At 45.2% G+C, this 19,399-nt stretch overlaps 1 protein-coding gene across 2 annotated transcripts in view; it reads right to left on the bottom strand.

Moving 5' to 3' along the window:
- Window positions 1-19,399, bottom strand: part of MPP7 (MAGUK p55 scaffold protein 7) — a 985,108-nt gene that overhangs the window by 454,714 nt on the left and 510,995 nt on the right. For both annotated transcript variants that reach the window (XM_086941601.1, XM_086941600.1), the window contains exon 6: window positions 15,216-15,296. In XM_086941601.1, the coding sequence (XP_086797727.1) occupies window positions 15,216-15,296 (81 nt within the window). The remainder of the gene's footprint in view (window positions 1-15,215; window positions 15,297-19,399) is intronic.

Here is a 19,399-nt window from a genome sequence, read left to right as displayed (position 1 = left end):
GCCCTGTTTTGCTGGAACTTGTTACCATTCACCAGGCTGTACACAGGTTTTTGCATCAGGTACATTACACAATATTTTATCATTAAACCAATAAACTAGCTTTAAGGTGTACAATGTCAATGAGATCATTGTGTGACGAGAATTGCTTTATCTCCTAAATCTTTGGGAGTCTATATCCACAGGCAGAAGAAATATTTCTCGCTGTTAAATGCAGGAGAACTACAAAACACGATGTGGTCAGTGGAATACCTTCACGTCTTATGATTTTTAAACCCCATGGCCGCTTAGAGAGCGACTGACGCCTCTAGAGCAGAACTTGACTAATAGCAAATACACTATTATGATGCTCTTCTTGTTCGTCTCCCTGAACGCGATTATGCATTCATAAAGGAGAACACTCATTCTGCTGCCTACCTGAAATCAGGGATTAGGACAACTGAGCTGATTACTCCAACTTTACTTGCTCTCCAGCAGGTTCAACTCAATTCTTTTCAAGTTAAGCTAACTGCATAACGCAGATAGCCCCAATCATCATCAACCATTCTACCTCACTATGAAACTCAACATCTTTGGATGCTACATTTCCACCTTTAGAAAAAACTTTTTTTTAACATTCATCGGCATAGGAAAGCCCAAACCAACTATGTCTTATCACCAGAAGGCCCCATACTTTTTACCCTCTACTGCTGTGCTTCTCAAACTTTTTAGATACACAACCCACTTTTTCGCATGACATTCATTACAGACCTAGCTTATTGGACATGAGGTGGGTGATTTTTTGATGTAACTAAATCGTGTGGTGAGGCACTGCCATTTACAGACAGCACATTTTCTATTGAAATGACCACTGAATTTGTACATACAGTTTTACCATAGTGCACACAAACTATAATATGTGGAAATCGGGTTTCAGGGAATATTTATCATTTGTGCATCACCAAGAAAAAGCATCTTCATTTGTTCTGATCATATTAAAATCTGTTTCAATTACACTTCAGAATTACAAAAAATGAGCCTCAGTTTTGCTTTCTGAATTGCTAAATGTGTTCACTTCATTTACTGGTACTTACAAAGTGTTTTGTGTTACAAAAAAATTCCACCATACAGCATTTCCGTATGCACTCTCAGTACCCTAGCAAGACGGTCACATAATTCACTGTACTTTTCTTTCTCCGAGTGTAAAGCGAGAGGAGTTTGTAAACACCAATCCCGATGTTAAAAATATACGCAGCAATTCGTTAGAAGACATAGCCTAAAATTTTACCTCGATCACTGATACGTAGCAAATGTGACAAGATAAACACAGCATTTAAAGGCACTCTTATTTATTGCTTGGATTTTCACAACCCAACAAAAAATCAGGCCACGACCGAAACACTGCTCTACTGACATCTATCTAGACCACGACCTTTTCTTCTCCACTGCCCTTAAATAGTCACCTTTTCATCTATCATCCTAAACCCTGGTGAGCTCCAGGATCACGCTATAACTTCAGCCCTTTAGTTCACCTCCGATAGTTTCTTCCTTTTCTAATGTTTTATAAGATTCCCTGTATAGCATCCATTGATCTAGGCCCCGTCCCCAGCCCTAATCAGGTGGTAAAAAACCTGGGTGTTCGGATAGACCAAGGTCTCTCTCTAAAAGAACACGTAAACCAAACAGCTGGGTCCTGTTTCCATATAATAGGGCCACTCCGAAGAGTGTTTCCCCTTCTACCAGATACAACCAGGAAAACCCTTGTTCAGGCTTTGGTGCTCAGCCGCCTGGATTATTGTAACGGACTATTGATTTCAGCAAATGATAGCTTACTTAGTAGGCTCCAGGTGGTACAAAATACTGCCGCAATGTTAGTTCTAAATGCTCCACCTAGATCTCCATCACGCCCTTTGCTGGAAAAATTCCAATGGTTGCCAATCTGTCAACGGATCAAATTCAAGACCTGCTGTGCTGTCCATAAGGGCATACACGGCCTGGCCCCTGCGTATTTGGTGGATAAGTTTGCCCCTTACAACCCAGTACGTACCCTCCGTTCCAGTAATCAGTCCCTTCTTCAAATCCCCACCGTCAGAAGGGCGAGACAAGGTGGAAAGGCACTTTCCTATCTTGGACCATGCCTCTGGAATAAACTTCCAGAGTCCCTCAGGCATTGTACGGACCATTTGGTTTTTAGGAAACTGCTATTGCTCATTTGTGCATTGTAATCTCATAGCGCTCTATTGCTCATTTGTGCATTGTAATCTCATAGTGCTCTATTGCTCATTGGTGCATTATTGTAGCGCTCGCATTGCATTACAGAAAATAATTATTAGTGCCTGATTATGCCGGTGCCACTGCCCACAGCGTAATCCCACTTTGTGCCCCAACCTGTTTCGGTTTTGCTTTCGCTGCCATCCATTTTGTTGTTGTGCCTCGGAGCCCGTCCTCTCCACCCCGCTCCCGCCTCCCAGCTGCTCCTCCCTCGCTCCGCCCCCTCCACTTTCCACTTATGTCAGAACAGCTAACGTGCAGCGTTCACGCGCAGTGGACGCGCCCCATGCGCGCCGAAGGTGCGCCAAAAGGTAAGCCCGTCCGCGCCTGGACCACGCCCAGCGCCAGACCCCCTGGCCCCCGCAAAATCCACTCCTCCCGCATAACGTACGACGCCGCAACCCTCTTAGCACTCAACCCCAGCCGACTTCCTGATTGCCACCAAGCCGCCCCCGGACACACCCATGCACCCTTCACTTGCCACTCCTGCAAGTTCGCCTGCATCAAGACCCACACCAAATCCACAAACTCCAAACAGAGCTCCGACACTAACCACCTGAAGTGCATCCTGCTCAACACCCGCTCGGTCCACAGACACGCCATTGAACTCTGGAACCTACTCGACACCACATCGCCGGACGTCGCCTTTCTTACAGAAACCTGGATGAACGCCTCATCAGCGCCCGAATCTGCCATAGCCATCCCGGACGGCTACAAGATCATCCGAAAAGACCGCACCAACCAAAAAGGAGGAGGCATCGCCATCGTCCACAAGAACACCATCCGCATCACAACCAGTTCCGACGATAACCTCACAGCCGCCGAACACCTTCACTTCCAGATCCACACCGACCCCAAGACCACACTCCAAGGCACCCTCATCTACAGGCCACCAGGACCCCGCACACATTTCAGCCAAGACATCACTGACTTCATCAGCCCACACGCCCTCCCCTCCGAGGACTACATTCTACTAGGAGACCTCAACTTCCACCTGGAAAAGAACAACAACAGCAACACCACCACCCTTCTGGACAACCTCGCCAATCTCGGACTCAAACAAATTGTTGACACCCCCACCCACTATGCCGGGCACACGCTCGACCCAATCTTCACCTCCAGCAAGCACATCTCCTTTAATCACACCACAGCTCTCCATTGGACGGACCACAGCTGCGTTCACTTCAACTACAAAAAGACTACGACCTACAACCACCCACAACCAATTCCCCGCAGAAACTGGAACAAAATCACCACCGACCAGCTCTTCACATCGCTCCACCAAAACTCTCCTACCAATTCATCGGACACAAACCAAGCAGCCACCAACCTCACACAAATGATCACCCACAGCGCTGACGAAATAGCACCCTTGAAAAACAATCAAACCAAGCAAGGTAGCAAAAAAGCCCCCGGGTTCAATGATGACCTTAAGAAATCCAAGAAGATCTGTTGCACCCTCGAGAAAACCTGGCGAAAAAACCCAACCACTGACAACCTAGCCACCCTCAAGAATGCCACCGAAAACACCACCAACCGATCCGATCCACCAAGAAATCAGCATTCAAGGATCGACTCAACAACAACACCCACAACAGCAAGGAACTATTCAACATCGTCAAAGAGTTTACCAACCCCACCGCCGGCACCAACGACATCACTCCCTCCCAGACCTCTGCAACTCTCTAGCCTCGTTCTTCCACAACAAAATCGCTGACATACATAACAGCTTGGGAGACCAGTCCACCCCACCCACCTCCGAATTAAAACCCTCCTCCAACAACCTTTGCGCCTGGAACCCAATCACCACTGAAGACACCATCCGCCTGATTAACACCATCCACTCAGGATCGCCAACCGACCCATGCCCCCACCACATTTTCAACAAAGCAGACTCCATTATCGCACCCCATCTCCGAGACATCATCAACTGCTCCCTCAACTCCGCTACCTTCCTGGAAAGCTGGAAACATGCCGAACTCAGCGCCCTCCTGAAGAAACCCACAGCAGACCCCACTGAACTTAAGATCTACCGCCCTATTTCGCTCCTCCCATTCCCTGCAAAAGTCATCGAAAAAGCCGTCAACAATCAGCTCGCCGCCTTCCCCGAATCCAACAGAGCCCTCGACCCTTCACAGTCCGGCTTCAGAGCCAAACACAGCACCGAGACCGCCCTCATCGCAGCAACTGACGACATTCGAACTCTACTGGACAACGGAGAAACAGCTGCCCTCATCCTACTTGACCTCACCGCAGCCTTCGACACAGTCTGTCATAGCATCCTTATACAACGCCTCAGCAACGTCGGAATACAAGGAAAAGTACTAGACTGGATCATCTCGTTCCTCGCCGGAAGAACGCAGAGAGTCCTCCTCCCCCTTTTAGATCAGAGGCCACCGAAGTCATCTGCGGCGTACCACAAGGATCATCACTGAGTCCCACCCTCTTCAACGTATACATGAGTCCCCTCGCAACCATCGCGCGCCAACACAACCTCAACATCATCTCCTACGCAGACGACACCCAGTTGATCCTCTCCCTCACCAAAGACCCAAACACCGCCAAAACCAACCTACACGAAGGGATGAAAGAAGTAGCCGAATGGATGAAGAACAGCCGTTTAAAACTGAACTCGGACAAAACGGAAGTCCTCATCCTAGGATCATCCCCCTCCGCCTGGGACGACTCATGGTGTCCACCGGCCCTGGGAACCGCACCCATACCGAAGGACCACGCACGTAACCTGGGCTTCATCCTGGACTCCTCTCTCTCGATGACCAGACAAGTCAACGCCGTCTCATCACCTTACTTCAACATCCTACGTATGCTCAAAAAAATCTTCCGTTGGATGCCCATCGAAACAAGAAAGACTGTCACCCATGCACTGGTCACAAGCCGACTGGACTACGGAAACACCCTTTACGCCGGAACCACAGCCAAACTACAGAAAAAACTCCAACGCATCCAAAACGCCTCGGCCAGACTCATCCTAGACATCCCCCGCCAAGCTCACATTTCCGGTCGCCTGAAAGACCTCCACTGGCTCTCAGTCAACAAGAGAATAACGTTCCACCTCCTCACCCACGCACACAAAGCCCTCTACGACCTAGGACCCGAAATCCTCAACACGCGCCTGTCCTTTTACACCCCCACCCGCCAACTACGATCGTCCAATCAAGCCCTCGCCGCAATTCCACGCATCCAAAGATCCACCATGGGAGGAAGATCCTTCTCCTACTTAGCGGCCAAGACCTGGAATTCTCTCTCCACCCACCTCCGCCTTACACAGAACCACCTCTCCTTCAGAAAACAACTAAAAACTTGGATATTCAATAAGTAAAGTACCCCCTCCCTCAAGCGCCTTGAGACCCTCTGGGTGAGTAGTGCGCTATACACATTTTTAAACTTGAAACTTAAAAACTTTTTTGTTTCAATTCCAGCACCTTCCCTAGATCTTTTCTTCTTCACTCTTGGTCTGTCTTTTGCAAGGGCGCAGAGATACTCCTTCGGTAGTCGATTCTAGCGCGGTACAACCCCATAAATAAAATAAATAAATCCACTCTTAGTCCATTCTTAGCCTCGTCCCGGTAGGATCATACTATACAAAACTATGAATTAAGATATAAGGCAGCAGCTACCATCACTGGCAGGAAATTTTGAAAACTCATCTTATCTGTTAAACTGGAGAAGCAGTCTATTTAGTTGTGTGTTGCAGATCATACAGATTAGTTCAGGGCTGTGAAATTATATAAATAACGCTGCTCGTTTCTCTGACTCGACGGAGCTAGAAACAACATATCCTAAGTGGTCCCACAGCCTTTAACCGGGAAGGTCTCATAGCATAGGTGCTGCTAGGGCTACACAAACAAATGGAGGACGGAATGCTGAATAAATCATACCTTCACCCCCAGTCAAAAGATTTGGGTTAAATCCATTGTTCTTTTGCTCACCATATGCAAATCAGTCTTGACCCTGTGCCTGGAAACAGTCCAGGCCGAACTGCCAAGCCAGGTCCTCCCTGGACCAGAAACAAGCATCCTGGGACCGGTTCTGGGTATTACCCTTCATCAGCCAGGCTAGCTTGATTCCAATGGCACAATGAGCAAGGGACCCACGTCTGGGCATACTCATCCCACTTAGGGTGAAAAGTGCTATGCAAACAAATGAAGGACGGAATGTTGACTAAATCATACATTCACCTCCAGTCAAGAGATCTGGGTTAAATCCATAGTTCTTTAGTTCAACATGCCACCCCAGTTTAGACCCAGCCATATGTAAATCAGTCTTGACCCTGTGCCTCATGGGCACAGTCCAGACTGAACTGCCAAGCCAGTTCCTCCCTGGACTGGAAACGAGCATCCAGTTTCTGGGTATGCCCAGTCGTGGGTTCCCTTTCTGTGCCACTGGAATCAAGCTAGCCTGGGCGCAGGGTCAAGACTGATTTGCATATGTCTGGGTCCAAACTGGAATGGCATGGTGAGCAAAAAAACGATGGATTTAGGCCCAGATCGCTGAACTGGAGTGAATGTATGACATTGTTCTGCATTCTGTCCATCAACTGTTCTTTTTGCATAGGTGCTGCTAGGGTCCACGAGACAGTTTGATGCTACGCTTGCCATCTTTGTTGTCATGCTCTAGTAGCAGATGCTCAGTGAGTACTCTGATAAGTGTAAAATTTCAAACCAGGACTTAGATGCACTCAATTTATAACGACACAATCTTTTTCTCATTATCTTAGTAGTTCCACTCTGAAGTTATAATCATTGGAAATTTAGGGAGTTAAAATGCATATCAGTACAGAGAGACCCCCACTGATGCCTTGCCCTCATCATAGAGCACAAACACAGTATTGTATACTTCTGATTAAATTGCGCCCTTTATATAAAAAATAGAAAAACACCAACAGTTCCCAAATAGAATGAGGGAATGCCTGGAGTTTGAAAACATACATCTTGCTCTACCATGACTGAGACAAAGCGGAGGCATGGGGCTTACCCTTTACCACGCCCTGGATCAACAACTGGTGAGCACCTAGGAACTACAACATTTGCTCCAAAGATCAATTATGAGGCCTACTTAACCAGGGCAAAAGATGAAGCAGTGGGTGTGGCCATTAACAAGGTCATTTAAAGTGGCCTCGGGGAGGATGCGAGTACGCATTCTACTACGTTAATTTTTTTACTTTTAGAAATATTTTGCATATTTTCCAGTCTGGTAGATTAAATTCTTACTTCATAGAAGAAATTGCATGTACACCGTATATGATTCAGCATATGTGACCCTCTTAGCTTGTGTAAGATACTGACTTGCTTTAGAAAACAAAAAAAATCTTAAACAGACCACCTAATGCGCATTACATAACTTATAATTCCGAAAGTAAATAGGAAACACCCTCATTTTGCAGAGAACCATATTATATATCCGATGCACAAATACAAGCCCGTTCGTATCTCATACTTTTTATAGATCTCACATTTTATGAAACCCAATTGAAAATGTGATTTTTATTACAGTGTGAAAACTCGATACCAAAAAGTGAACGTACTTTTTTGCAAACATTCTTTACCCGCTGCTTAAACCCTGAAAGTCTAAAAAAAACATTTTAAATAGTCCGAGCAATTACATTTCTATCTGTGCTGTCTGTCAACACACTCGTAAACGAGAAGGAACAGAAAACGGCTAAATGTCCTCACATGCCAGCATGTGTTACTTATAAAACTTAACACTCTGCTTCAATTTATTCCGCTGATGATCAGTAAACACAGGCCAAGAATATATGCATTTGCAACTGTTATAGTTTTCAGCCATTTGAAGCATGTTGATCCAACACATGACATTAATTTATGAAACAGATTTCAAATTCCTTTTCAAACTTAAATGTATTCTTAGGTTATAAAAGCTAATTCGGTGACGAATCATAAATCAGTATCTCAGCAATAGTCAGCTGGGGCACTTATCTGAGATTTTAAGGGCTATTATTTAGAACTTTGGACTTATGTTTTTTACATGGATAATTGTGATATATGATTTAGGAGAGACAGACATGTTTTGCGCATCTGGTGTATACAAAAGAGCCAGCGACACAGGATAACGCTAATTGAACTTGCCCATCATCTTCGACTTGGTCATGAACCATAGTTATTCAAGCTCTTACATTTATACAAAATACATTTAACAATCAGTTATTTTGCCTGAATACAATTATATTTAAATGACTTCAGCAGAATGGCGTGTTCATTTTGTATGGGCTGTTTTTACAAGTTCTTTGTAGTGTGTACATTTCGCTAATGTTATACCACTTTCACATTTCATATTGCTGGAACACTTGAAGAATCTCCTTCGATACGCCCCTATTTTTCCACGTCTTGAAAAAAATTAGTAGTGCAATTTTGCTCCCCCGTTGCGTGGCCAGCAGGGGTTATTTTGCAGTTTGCTTTTTATTTTCACCCAGCTCAGTTCTATCAACTCCGCTCTTCTCACTCCATGCCACTTTTTCCTCACTTCTACTCTGCTCACGGTTAATTTGGTGTTGTTCACCAAGTGATAACAGAGGAGCAAGGTTGTTCCCTGGGAAATATATGGAATTTAGGCTTATTGTCCCATCCCTCCTGGTGGCAATTTTCAAAGATACCGTTCTGAAGGCCTCTGTAGTTCAAGTTACAGCAGTGGAAGAAAAGCAGGGTCTTGGAAGAAGGGAAGCCCTTGAGTGATGCACGTTACCTTTTGAGAAGCGGTTTCCTTAAGGTGGGAGTCGGAATCTGTGCTAAACTGCCCTGAAAGTCTGCGCAGGACTGAAAGACGTATTGGCACAAGATCCATGGGATAGCGGATAGCCCCGCCTCCTGTTTGACTTCCTACCTGTATTGCCCTCCTCATCACTCCTGCTGAACTACTCCGGTCTACTTGCTTATGCAACATTAGTTTCACTTTTCAATTAGTTGCTTCCTCACACAGATATTCGTAATCTTTTCGGATCTGTTCCGAGGCAGAAAGGTATTACCCGCAGTTGGTGACTGAGCAGTGGAAAAGTACAAACCGTTATCTGGTTGCTGTGACATCCGACAGCCCACCCATCCGCATTGCCCACCTCCTATCACAATAATAAACTCTGGTGGGCTAAGGAGAAGGGGCGACACCTTAATTGTTTGTGGATTAGGAATATAATTGTTTTATAAGCATTGGCAAAGAAAATAGATCTCACCTTTGGAACCTATTCGCTTTGCCAATGGTTTTTACCCTTACTGTACAGCATCCCCGATTTTTTGCAGCATATCTAACATTTTTTTTTAAAAAAAATTCAAAAAAAGCTATGACGCAGAGCTTGTGTGATTATGTTGACGTGTACCACTCATGGGCCTACCTACAATTTTTTTCGTTTTTTGTACAGATTGGATCTGTAAATTAGAAAATAAGTAGTGCTAAAGCATTTTTTCTGATATGTGGGAGGGGTGCAACAAGGACGGCTGGATAGGAGAAGCAACAGGAAGGATGCAGGTGTGATAAGCAACAAAGGGAGTAGGTGGGGGAGTAACAGGGAGGGTGCAGTGGGGGAAGCAACAGAGAGGGCACGGATGGGGGAAAGCAACACATGGAGTTGGGCAGAACCAACATTGAGGGTGGAGCAAAGAGGAAAATCAGCAGGCGAGAAAGGAGGAGAGCACAGGTGGGCGGGAAGCAACACAGAGGGCAGGGTGGGGAGGATAACCCCCGCACTGCGCCCCATTCGTGCGTATGTACCCCTATGCTTGGGACCTTCGATGGTCCTCCGAATAAGTAAGCCAACACTGTTTTATTCTCTTAGTGGCAATGTTGGCCGCAGTTTTATTATAATACATGCATATTCATACGTCATATGGCCTTTTGCGGATCACTTTGTTGTCTCTTTGGACTGGCGGTTTGTTCGTTCTCTCTTTTGGGTTGTCTCTGCGCTTCCTCTGCTCGGGGGTAGCTTCCTTCCCGGAGTTAGGACCCTACTCGCCACCATGTTGGTCTCTGTTGTGCCCTGCCAGCCGGCGGGGGCAGGGCGGCGAGTGCAGTCTCCGTTGCTACCCCCTTCTCCTTGTTTGACCCCTCACCCTGCGGTTCGGCATCCCAACTGGACCGGGGTGCGGTGTTCTTATGCCCCCAACTTAGCATCTCTGGCTAGTCATCCCCATTGGCCGCTGGGCGAGGCGCCTACCTGGCGAGTCTAGCGGGGGGCCGCAAGGATGTGCGACACGGGCGTTCCCGCTTCTGAGGGCGCCGCCCTGAACGGGTTTTCCTTCCAGGGGCCTGGTGTGGGTTAAGGCGCCGGCCCTGGAGCACCCTGCGGGGGCGGCCTCTGCAAAAAACAAAGGGCAATAGTGGAATGGGCAGGAAAGAAGCTATGGGCACAACATGGAGTGCGGACAGGTAAAGCAAAAAGGTGTCTGCAAAACTGAGTGCAGAGGAAGAAAACTGCATGAGGGAGAAGTTGGAAAACACATGCACTCCCATTGAGTGCTTAACCCAAAATAAAAAAAAAGTATTGCTTGGAAAGCAAGCAGTGGAAGCACAGAAGGTAGCCAATAAAAAGAGATGGTAATGAGCTTATGCTCCATGGAAAGGACAAACACTAGACTGGCAAGCATGGGCAACGAATAAGAAGCAGAGAAATTAGTGTGGCATAAAGTAAAAGCAATGGACAGGCTCCAAAACCCCAAAATGTTCCTGGTAAGATCCCAAAATACCTTGTAACAGACAGCGCATGAGCAGTCTGGTAGGATCGACCTAAAAATGTGAAACCTAGGAAATTCAGATTTGTTTACAATTCAGTCTCTTTAATATTCAAATCTGTTACGATACTTTATGCGAACAAAAAATGACCTACAGTAGTTATTTATAAGGGTAATGGTATTAAGGGATCTATTAACATGTAAAAAGACTGTTTCTGCAAGACAGAATTTAAAGCACCAATATTGTCAGAAAAAAATAATATGATGAAAGGTAGTCTTTTTCTGAAAGAAGGTCCACACCAACTCATACCCAGTACTATACAATCACTGCGCCGGAAACTATAATTACTGTCTATGATGTCTAGCGAAACACAGCCAAACATTTCAGGAACACTGACAGCATACATGAACAAATCATCACACACAGATTCCCCTTTAAGCTCATGTCCAAACAACCTTCTCACTCTGTACTCTTAGATCAGAAGCAATTAGGTGTCAAAGCACATCAGGGAGCGCAGCAAATCCACAGAATCGACTTGATCCTGTAGAAGGTCTCAAGCTCACAATCACTCTGCCTCACTGAGAGCTTGGGGGTTTCAGCTGGAAAGAATGTATAGACAGACCCCTTATGGCTGCACCAAAGTAGTTATGGATGCAAACCTCTCTAGGACAGTAGCACTCCTGCATGAAAATATAGGTAGAAATAAAACAAAACAAACAAAGAAAGCCCTAAGTGGCGAGGTGTACATGTAACTTAAGAGCCTTTTTTGCAATCTGGTATTTGCAGTAGGATTTCTCTAAGGGGATTGCGGAAATACTATGTTTTTAGCATTTTGCTCAGGGGCACTCTGTGCTAATGGGGCTGGCCAGACAAATGTTATGTTAAAAATGTGCTCATTTCTTTAAAATAATTTTAGTTTAGTGATCTGTGGTCTCTTTCATCATTTCTTTTAACTATCATAAAACTTAGACTTTTCCTCTTAAAAAAAATATTTCCTATTGCAAACAGACTTGCACGGACAGAGTTTTGGCTTCCCTCAGGTTCACTTAAGCCAGCTGGCCACAGTAAAAACTCAACAGAATGTATGTGACATGAATATAGCTGAAAGTATTCCATTCGGGGCAAGGCAGCTCTCACCTTCTATGCTTATAGGGAACACAAACCAAAAACATGGTAACTTTAATTTATCAAAAAAACGAAATAGAATCACACCACTAAGGAGGAGAGCCAAAGCAGTGTAGAAATACTAAAGTGAGGATTGTACATACTTATTATATGAAATCTGTACAAAGGCTTTCTCAAATAAGTATGAATTCTGTGGACCAAAATGACGCATGTAGAAGTAACACCCGATATAGGGATTTCATAGTTCAAGTCCTTTCTACAGGGCAGAACCAAAATTCCACCAAGTACAGGACATAATGTGAGCACCCACCAGTGCTAAATTTGAAAAATAAATAAAGTGCCGAGGACCAACTTTTTTCTTAGGAGACTGCTAAAGTTTGTGGTTGCCGAACACCAAGCTGACTAGTTTTGATAGGATCTCATACTTATTTCTTTCACCACTCGACACATACACTCTCTATCCCCGTTTTACAAGTGTTTTTCACACCTGCTTTTTTCCTTGGTCAATGCTACTAATCTTTCTCTGTCACCTTTATCCATTTTTTGCATTTATCGCATTACTCCCGATGGAAGTCGGAAGATGATTAATAAGTCTTGACAGCAAAAATTGAGATCAGGTACCCCCTCTGCAATGAGATGATTTGGAATGCTTTACACTGGTCTGCCCCGGTTCTCGACTGTTCTGGTCCAAATTAAGCATGGTGTGGCAAACGTGAAAATGTAATTGGTAATACAGACTAGATTTCCGGCATATCACCTCCTGCGGAGATATGCTTGTTGAGAGAGAGCATAATCCAACGTTGACTAAAGTAACAAACTAAGAATACTGAGAACATGGTACAAGCATATACATAAAGAAACAGCAATGTCCACTGAATACAGGATCGGGCTGAGGTTATTACTACCGAGAGGATAGGGAAACTACACAGTGCATTCATTAAAAGTCATGTCTGACGGACTCCATGCTTTGGGTCACCAACATTCAACTCAATATGCAGACCATCAGGCACAACCCTTGCCTCTTTGTCAGACAGACTGCAGGCAGCATTAATATATTGGACGCTATGGGAAAATACATCAAAAGGGAATTGTACCACTCCGTGCAAGCCGCCATAAAGAAGTAGTTAAACCACAGTTACAGAGTGACATTCCTAACACAGGAAACAAAACCACCAAAAGGAGGGAAAAATGCATGCTGCTCAGAACTCCAGGTATCCATAGTGGTTGTGCACCAAACCAGAAACTTCTCCTAAAATACTGGACTAAGGCAAAGTGATAATAATAAAAGTGTTGATAATTTCATCAATTCATAAGAATCGAGATTATTGAAAAGAAAATACTGAACTATGTCTCAAAGCACAAGAAGCTGACAATTTCACGGCATCACATCCCTGTACTGAATTCAGAGACCACATTCTCCACTTAAAGTATTAGGCCATTTCACCAACTGGTATGGTGTATCAGAGAACTCTGGTTTACATTTTATTCGGAATATTCCAAAGTTCTTATTTATAAGTACAGTATCAAAAACAGATTTTTCTCCTGAGCTAAGCCTGTTCAGAAGAATGTGAAAAATAAATCAAAAGGCTTTGTCTATAACATGCAATTTACCAGGATTAAACCAGTTTTTAGAACAGATTTTGAACAAGGCTGTCCATACTGCATGCAGGGTGACCCTTGAGGAAAGCAACTGAGTTGCTTCCGACACGAATATATGATGATACAACGAATTCCGTTGCAACGCATGCCTTTACCACGCATGCGTTACAACGGAATTCGTTTACCACGGATAAACTTTTCCTCGAATAATTGCGTGGTGACGTCATACGTCGTTAAGAGAAAACGGCATTTTTTTCCGATTTCTCTTTAACGACGCTGACGCCAACGTGACTTATGGTGAGTTGTTTTATTTGGGGGGGAGACCCCCCCAAGCCCCCCTTTTTTTCTTTTTACCTTTACCACATATGCCTTTACTACAAACATCGTAGTAAAGGTATGCGTGGTAAAGGCATTAGTGGTAACCACGCATGCGTTGTACTGCATGCGTGGTTAAAGATTTCGGGGAAACGGCTTGTTTGTAAAGGCCGTTTCCCTTCCGACACTATGTAATGAAGCCCCGCTCTGTCACAGGGTACAGGAGCAGCATCCAGGTAGAATCAGGAAAGACAATGTGTGGACATCACCTCAACTAAATCTCGGCCTGATACGGCCTGGTGCAGTGACGTAATGGAAAATTATGGGTGAGGAGGGGGCCTGCAGATTATTAAGATATCTCAGATATACATTGGCCTTGGGCTGAATGAGGGGGGAGGGGGGCTTGCAGGTCTGGGGGTCCCACTGTGCTGCAGGGGCCAGAGTTACCCACTGGCCTGTTGAGCACACATGCGAAAGGACCTTATTCAGATAGGAGTCTCACAGTTTTTTAAGCCAAAAATGGCTTATTTTAGCTGCCTGCTGCCTGAAATTGCCTCTGCTTCAAAAGAAATCAAATGGGGAAAATCTATTCCACGATTTTTTTTTCAAAATCTCCCACATTTCTGTTCTAAAATGTTGGGATGTAGGGGTAAGGGGGCTTGGACACTGGGAGTTTCTAAAGGCCTGAGAGCTGAAGGAAATTCTCTAGGTCCTATTAGTCACACAGTGCTGGAGAAAACCGCTTCTTGTACTGTGGGGCCAAGGTGGGATGCAATAGCCTAAAGAACAACATACCTTTACCTGGTGGACAGCATCACCTTTGGTGGACTGTCCGCTTAGTCATCTCGCCGTTGTCTGTCCATGGAAAATCTGTAAGTAAACTGAAACTAACCTAAATCCAATTTATACCCAAAGGAAAGCAAGTTATGGTGTCAATTATTTTCAGTTTACCAGTAACATACATTCAGTGTTAATGCATTTCACTAGGTGGTACAGCAACACTTCTGAAATCTGTAAAATCACATATCGCACTTCTTTTTAACATTTCGAACATGGTCCTCCTCCCCATAAAAGCAGTGATTGATCGGCGCTTGTGGTAATGTAATTTCACAAGCCATAAATCTTGAGCACATCCTTGCGCTCGGCAGCATGGGCCGGGAGGGAGCCCGCCGCCATGCTGGCGAACGCATTAAGTGGAAGTGTGTGTGTGTCTTGCAGGTGCGGCGTGTCCTCACCTTGAGGTTGGGTTTTGACAGCAGTTTCAGCAGCTCTCTGATCTCGGGGTTCGGCGGCCTGCTCTGCAGCTCCTCAGCCAGCTGTGGGGAAGATTGGAGTGACACAAAGAACATTAGCGCGAGCTGTGCTTCAACCAGTGCGTCAGAGACAACGAGAATCTATCTTGTTCATGGCGTATTACTTTCCAGTGTGTTCAAACAGAAGCCAGCATGAAGGAAAACAGACTATCAATCACGGGGGCTTCTATTCGGGCCCATCTTGGAGCAGACTCAAGCCGGGCCTTTCGGCTGGGTTTAGCTCGAGTCATCAGGCCTGGCAGCTGCGCAGACAGATCGCGTTCGGATTTACCGCCAGGGAGGGGGCGCTGTCCAAGCACTTCATTTAAGCGAATGGCTCTTTGCGTGCAGACAAAGGGCCGCTTGTAAAAACGGCGGGATCAAACCTTGACACTGTCCCTAGAAAAAACAGCTTGTGAATGAGGTGGTGAAATGCACACCGCTTCCAAGACGCCACAGTAGCGGCGCTGTTAGGGGCTGGGGTGAGGGAGCAGAGCTCTTGCAGGCGCGCGCTGTTTACACACACACAAACCCATGGCACTGCGAGTGACGTGCGAGTGGGAAGGGGCACGCGCTGCGTGGTCTGCAGGGTGAACAGCCGTCTAGCTTTACACCCTACAGAAAAGTTTCACGTTAATGAGAAAGATCAAACGTTAGCACGTGCATGCTTTACTACTAGCAGGTGTTAAGCGGTTTATTTATAGGCAACAATAATTACAACATAACTCGTATCAGGAGAAGAGAATCTTATGGTCTTTTAGAGGTTGTACACAAACTAAGGAAAATGCATGCCTTTTCCAAGCACAATCTTGTCAAATACACAGAACCGCAAATCAGAAGTTAAACAGGAGAACTATACACTGAACTAACTTACTGGGTTATCAAACACTTTGCAACAAACAATCCCAGCTGCTAGAGTAGTGCGTTCTTAATGGTAACATGCACAATGCGGAACCCCTCACAGGTATCTCTTAGAAATGGAATAAGAACTAGCCTCTCGTCACCAAAATGAACCGTGCTGGTTGGGAAATTAAAAACGTTAGCACGTGCATGCTTTACTACTAGCAGGTGTTAAGCGGTTTATTTATAGGCAACAATAATTACAACATAACTCGTATCAGGAGAAGAGAATCTTATGGTCTTTTAGAGGTTGTACACAAACTAAGGAAAATGCATGCCTTTTCCAAGCACAATCTTGTCAAATACACAGAACCGCAAATCAGAAGTTAAACAGGAGAACTATACACTGAACTAACTTACTGGGTTATCAAACACTTTGCAACAAACAATCCCAGCTGCTAGAGTAGTGCGTTCTTAATGGTAACATGCACAATGCGGAACCCCTCACAGGTATCTCTTAGAAATGGAATAAGAACTAGCCTCTCGTCACCAAAATGAACCGTGCTGGTTGGGAAATTAAAAAGTCTAGGAGACAAACATTTATTCTCACTGAAGTGGGTGCCGCCTTATTTCCCAATCCACCAACAGTACCAGTGTCTGCAGTCCACCATCACTGATGCAAGCCTTTATCACCCACCACCCGTGCCAGGTAGAAAAGTCAATGTTAGGGCCTTGTTCCCAGGAAATCGTCTATGCACTTTCCCAAACATGATAAAAATGGCCCTGCTTCAGTAAGTGTCCAGGAGGGAAGAGAATTCCCCTGCCACCCACCGCTCATTCATAATTCTCATTACCAATACCATCTTGTTACCATCAACAACAGTGTCCTAGTCAGGGCACACGGTCTCAAATTGACCTAAAAATTCTAACTGCATAAAATGATTATGATAATCAGAATTATTTAGGTCAAAGCACAGGGCATTTGGAAACCTGGTATGAGTAAATATAAACAAATGTACGGTTGTCTGAACAAAGCCCACGTCTATCTATCGTTTGGTATTGGGTTACGAGGAATGGTCATAGTCACAAAAGAAAAAAACTGCTACCTTTTCCTGACTAAGTGGAGCCAGTTTCATAACCTGATGCAAGATTTCCCTTAGAATGATCAGCCATCATCCACGCAAAATGGTACAACTGTTAGCCAGACAACTAGTCTGCAAGATTCCAAGCGTCTATGGCCTTTGACTGCGAAGGCTCAGGTCCGGTTTTGCGATCATCAAGGTTATGTTCGAGGCAGAAGGTCCTTCAAGACGGCACTTGAGAGACTAGGCCTGGCACAGAAGCACCTGGCAAATATTGCACAGTGTACAGGTTTCTTGGTCTAGCTCAATTTCAAACCGACTTACCAATTTTATTACAAACACCTCCTTGTATACGAGCTGGAATTGTGGTATACTTGGGGAAAACGGGAGCAAAAAATGTGTATAGCCTTCATATTTTATCACATTGGAATCTTGTCTATGGTGGTGGGAAAAGGGAGGTGAAATGTACCCTAAACATGCGGAAAACATGAGAAAAGGGTGGAAAACAAAATGTAAACTACTTGAATTTCAGCGTCGGTTACATGAATGCAGCAGGTCGTTAAAGCTGCTAACGTGTGCATCTATTTCTCTAGATCTCAATATTAATTGAAAAAACAAAGGTTAAAGTGACATAGATGAGAATTATAATGATAGCTTACTTTATGTTAAAAGAAAAAAATAGAAAATAACTGAAACAAGCATTTACAATGCAACGGTTTCGCCTTTGGAAAAGTTAGAGCTATTGGCATTGTTAATGACAAAATTTGTATTTATGTGTTGGTTTTGAAAACCGATAAATAAATGGCATTGTCATTTACATTGCCAATAGCTTAATCTCTCGCAAATGTGAGACCTATTGTACCCTACGGACGAGCTCAGCAGACAGCAATTACTACCACACACACACACACACCCAGAGCCACACACACCCACACACCCAGACACACACACCCAGAGCCACACACACACACACCCAGAGCCCAACACACCCACCCAGAGCAGTCACACAAACACACACACACTGGAGCAGTCACACACACGCACTCTGGAGCAGTCACATACACACACTGGAGCAGTCACATACACACACACTTTGGAGCAGTCACATACACACACACTCTGGAGCAGTCACATACACATACACCCTGGAGCAGTCACATACACACACACCCTGGAGCAGTCACACACACACACACTCTGGAGCAGTAACATGCACACACACACACACACACACACACACTGGAGCAGTCACACACGTACACACTCTGGAGCAGTCACATACACACACTGGAGTAGTCACACACACACACTCGGGATCAGTCACATACACACACACACACTGGAGCTGTCACACACGCACACATTCTGGAGCAGTCACACACACACACATACACACACTGGAGCAGTCACACACACACACGCACACACTGGAGCAGTCACACACACACTCTGGAGCAGTCACATACACACACACACACACACTGGAGCAGTCATACACACACACACTGGAGCAGTCACATACACACACACTGGAGCAGTCATGGTTTTCAGGTGTTTTAGTCTAATTAGTTCAATGGAAGCAAGACTACAATACCCATAATGCATTAGGTGATGACAAAGGATGAGGACTGGATACGATGCCCCTAATGACGGAAAGAAGGCAGTCCTGCTATAGAGGTGTGGCACCAGCCTCTCTGTGGGGGTGTGGTTCCACACCTTGTCCCGCCTGGGGTTTTACATTTGAGGCTGTCACAGCGACGGTTTTCAAAGCCTGACCTGTTTTGCGTGACTTTCCACGGTAATACCACTGGCGCCCCAGGGTTGTAGCCGCAGCAAGTGTAAAACCGGGTGTCATCGAACAGAAATGGAGCAGCCCTTGCTTCCATCAAAATATCCATTCTAAATGTTTGTAGACTCTGGGGGTGAGACTACCACTTCCTAATGGCGAGCACAAACTTGCATGTAAAATAGGCTTCGGTGTCATGTTTATTACTGACATATAATCTCTTATATATGCCTCTTAACATCACTTCCGGCAGATCCGCGCCCTCTCCCCTCCTGGGAGTGAAACATTGGACAGCTCCGTGGGAGATCGCCTTTATCTGCTTATAAGGGGAAACCATGAACAGGTCCGTCTGAGACTCCCAGCTACGACCCCACCTTCTTTGATCCTGGACTGAACCATGTAAGAACCCCCCCCCTTCC

Source organism: Lissotriton vulgaris, chromosome 10 (genome assembly GCF_964263255.1).
Source record: "Lissotriton vulgaris chromosome 10, aLisVul1.2, whole genome shotgun sequence".
Taxonomy (NCBI): domain Eukaryota; kingdom Metazoa; phylum Chordata; class Amphibia; order Caudata; family Salamandridae; genus Lissotriton; species Lissotriton vulgaris.
Note: the sequence above shows the minus strand (reverse complement) of the source record. Positions and strands in the feature narration are given on the sequence as shown.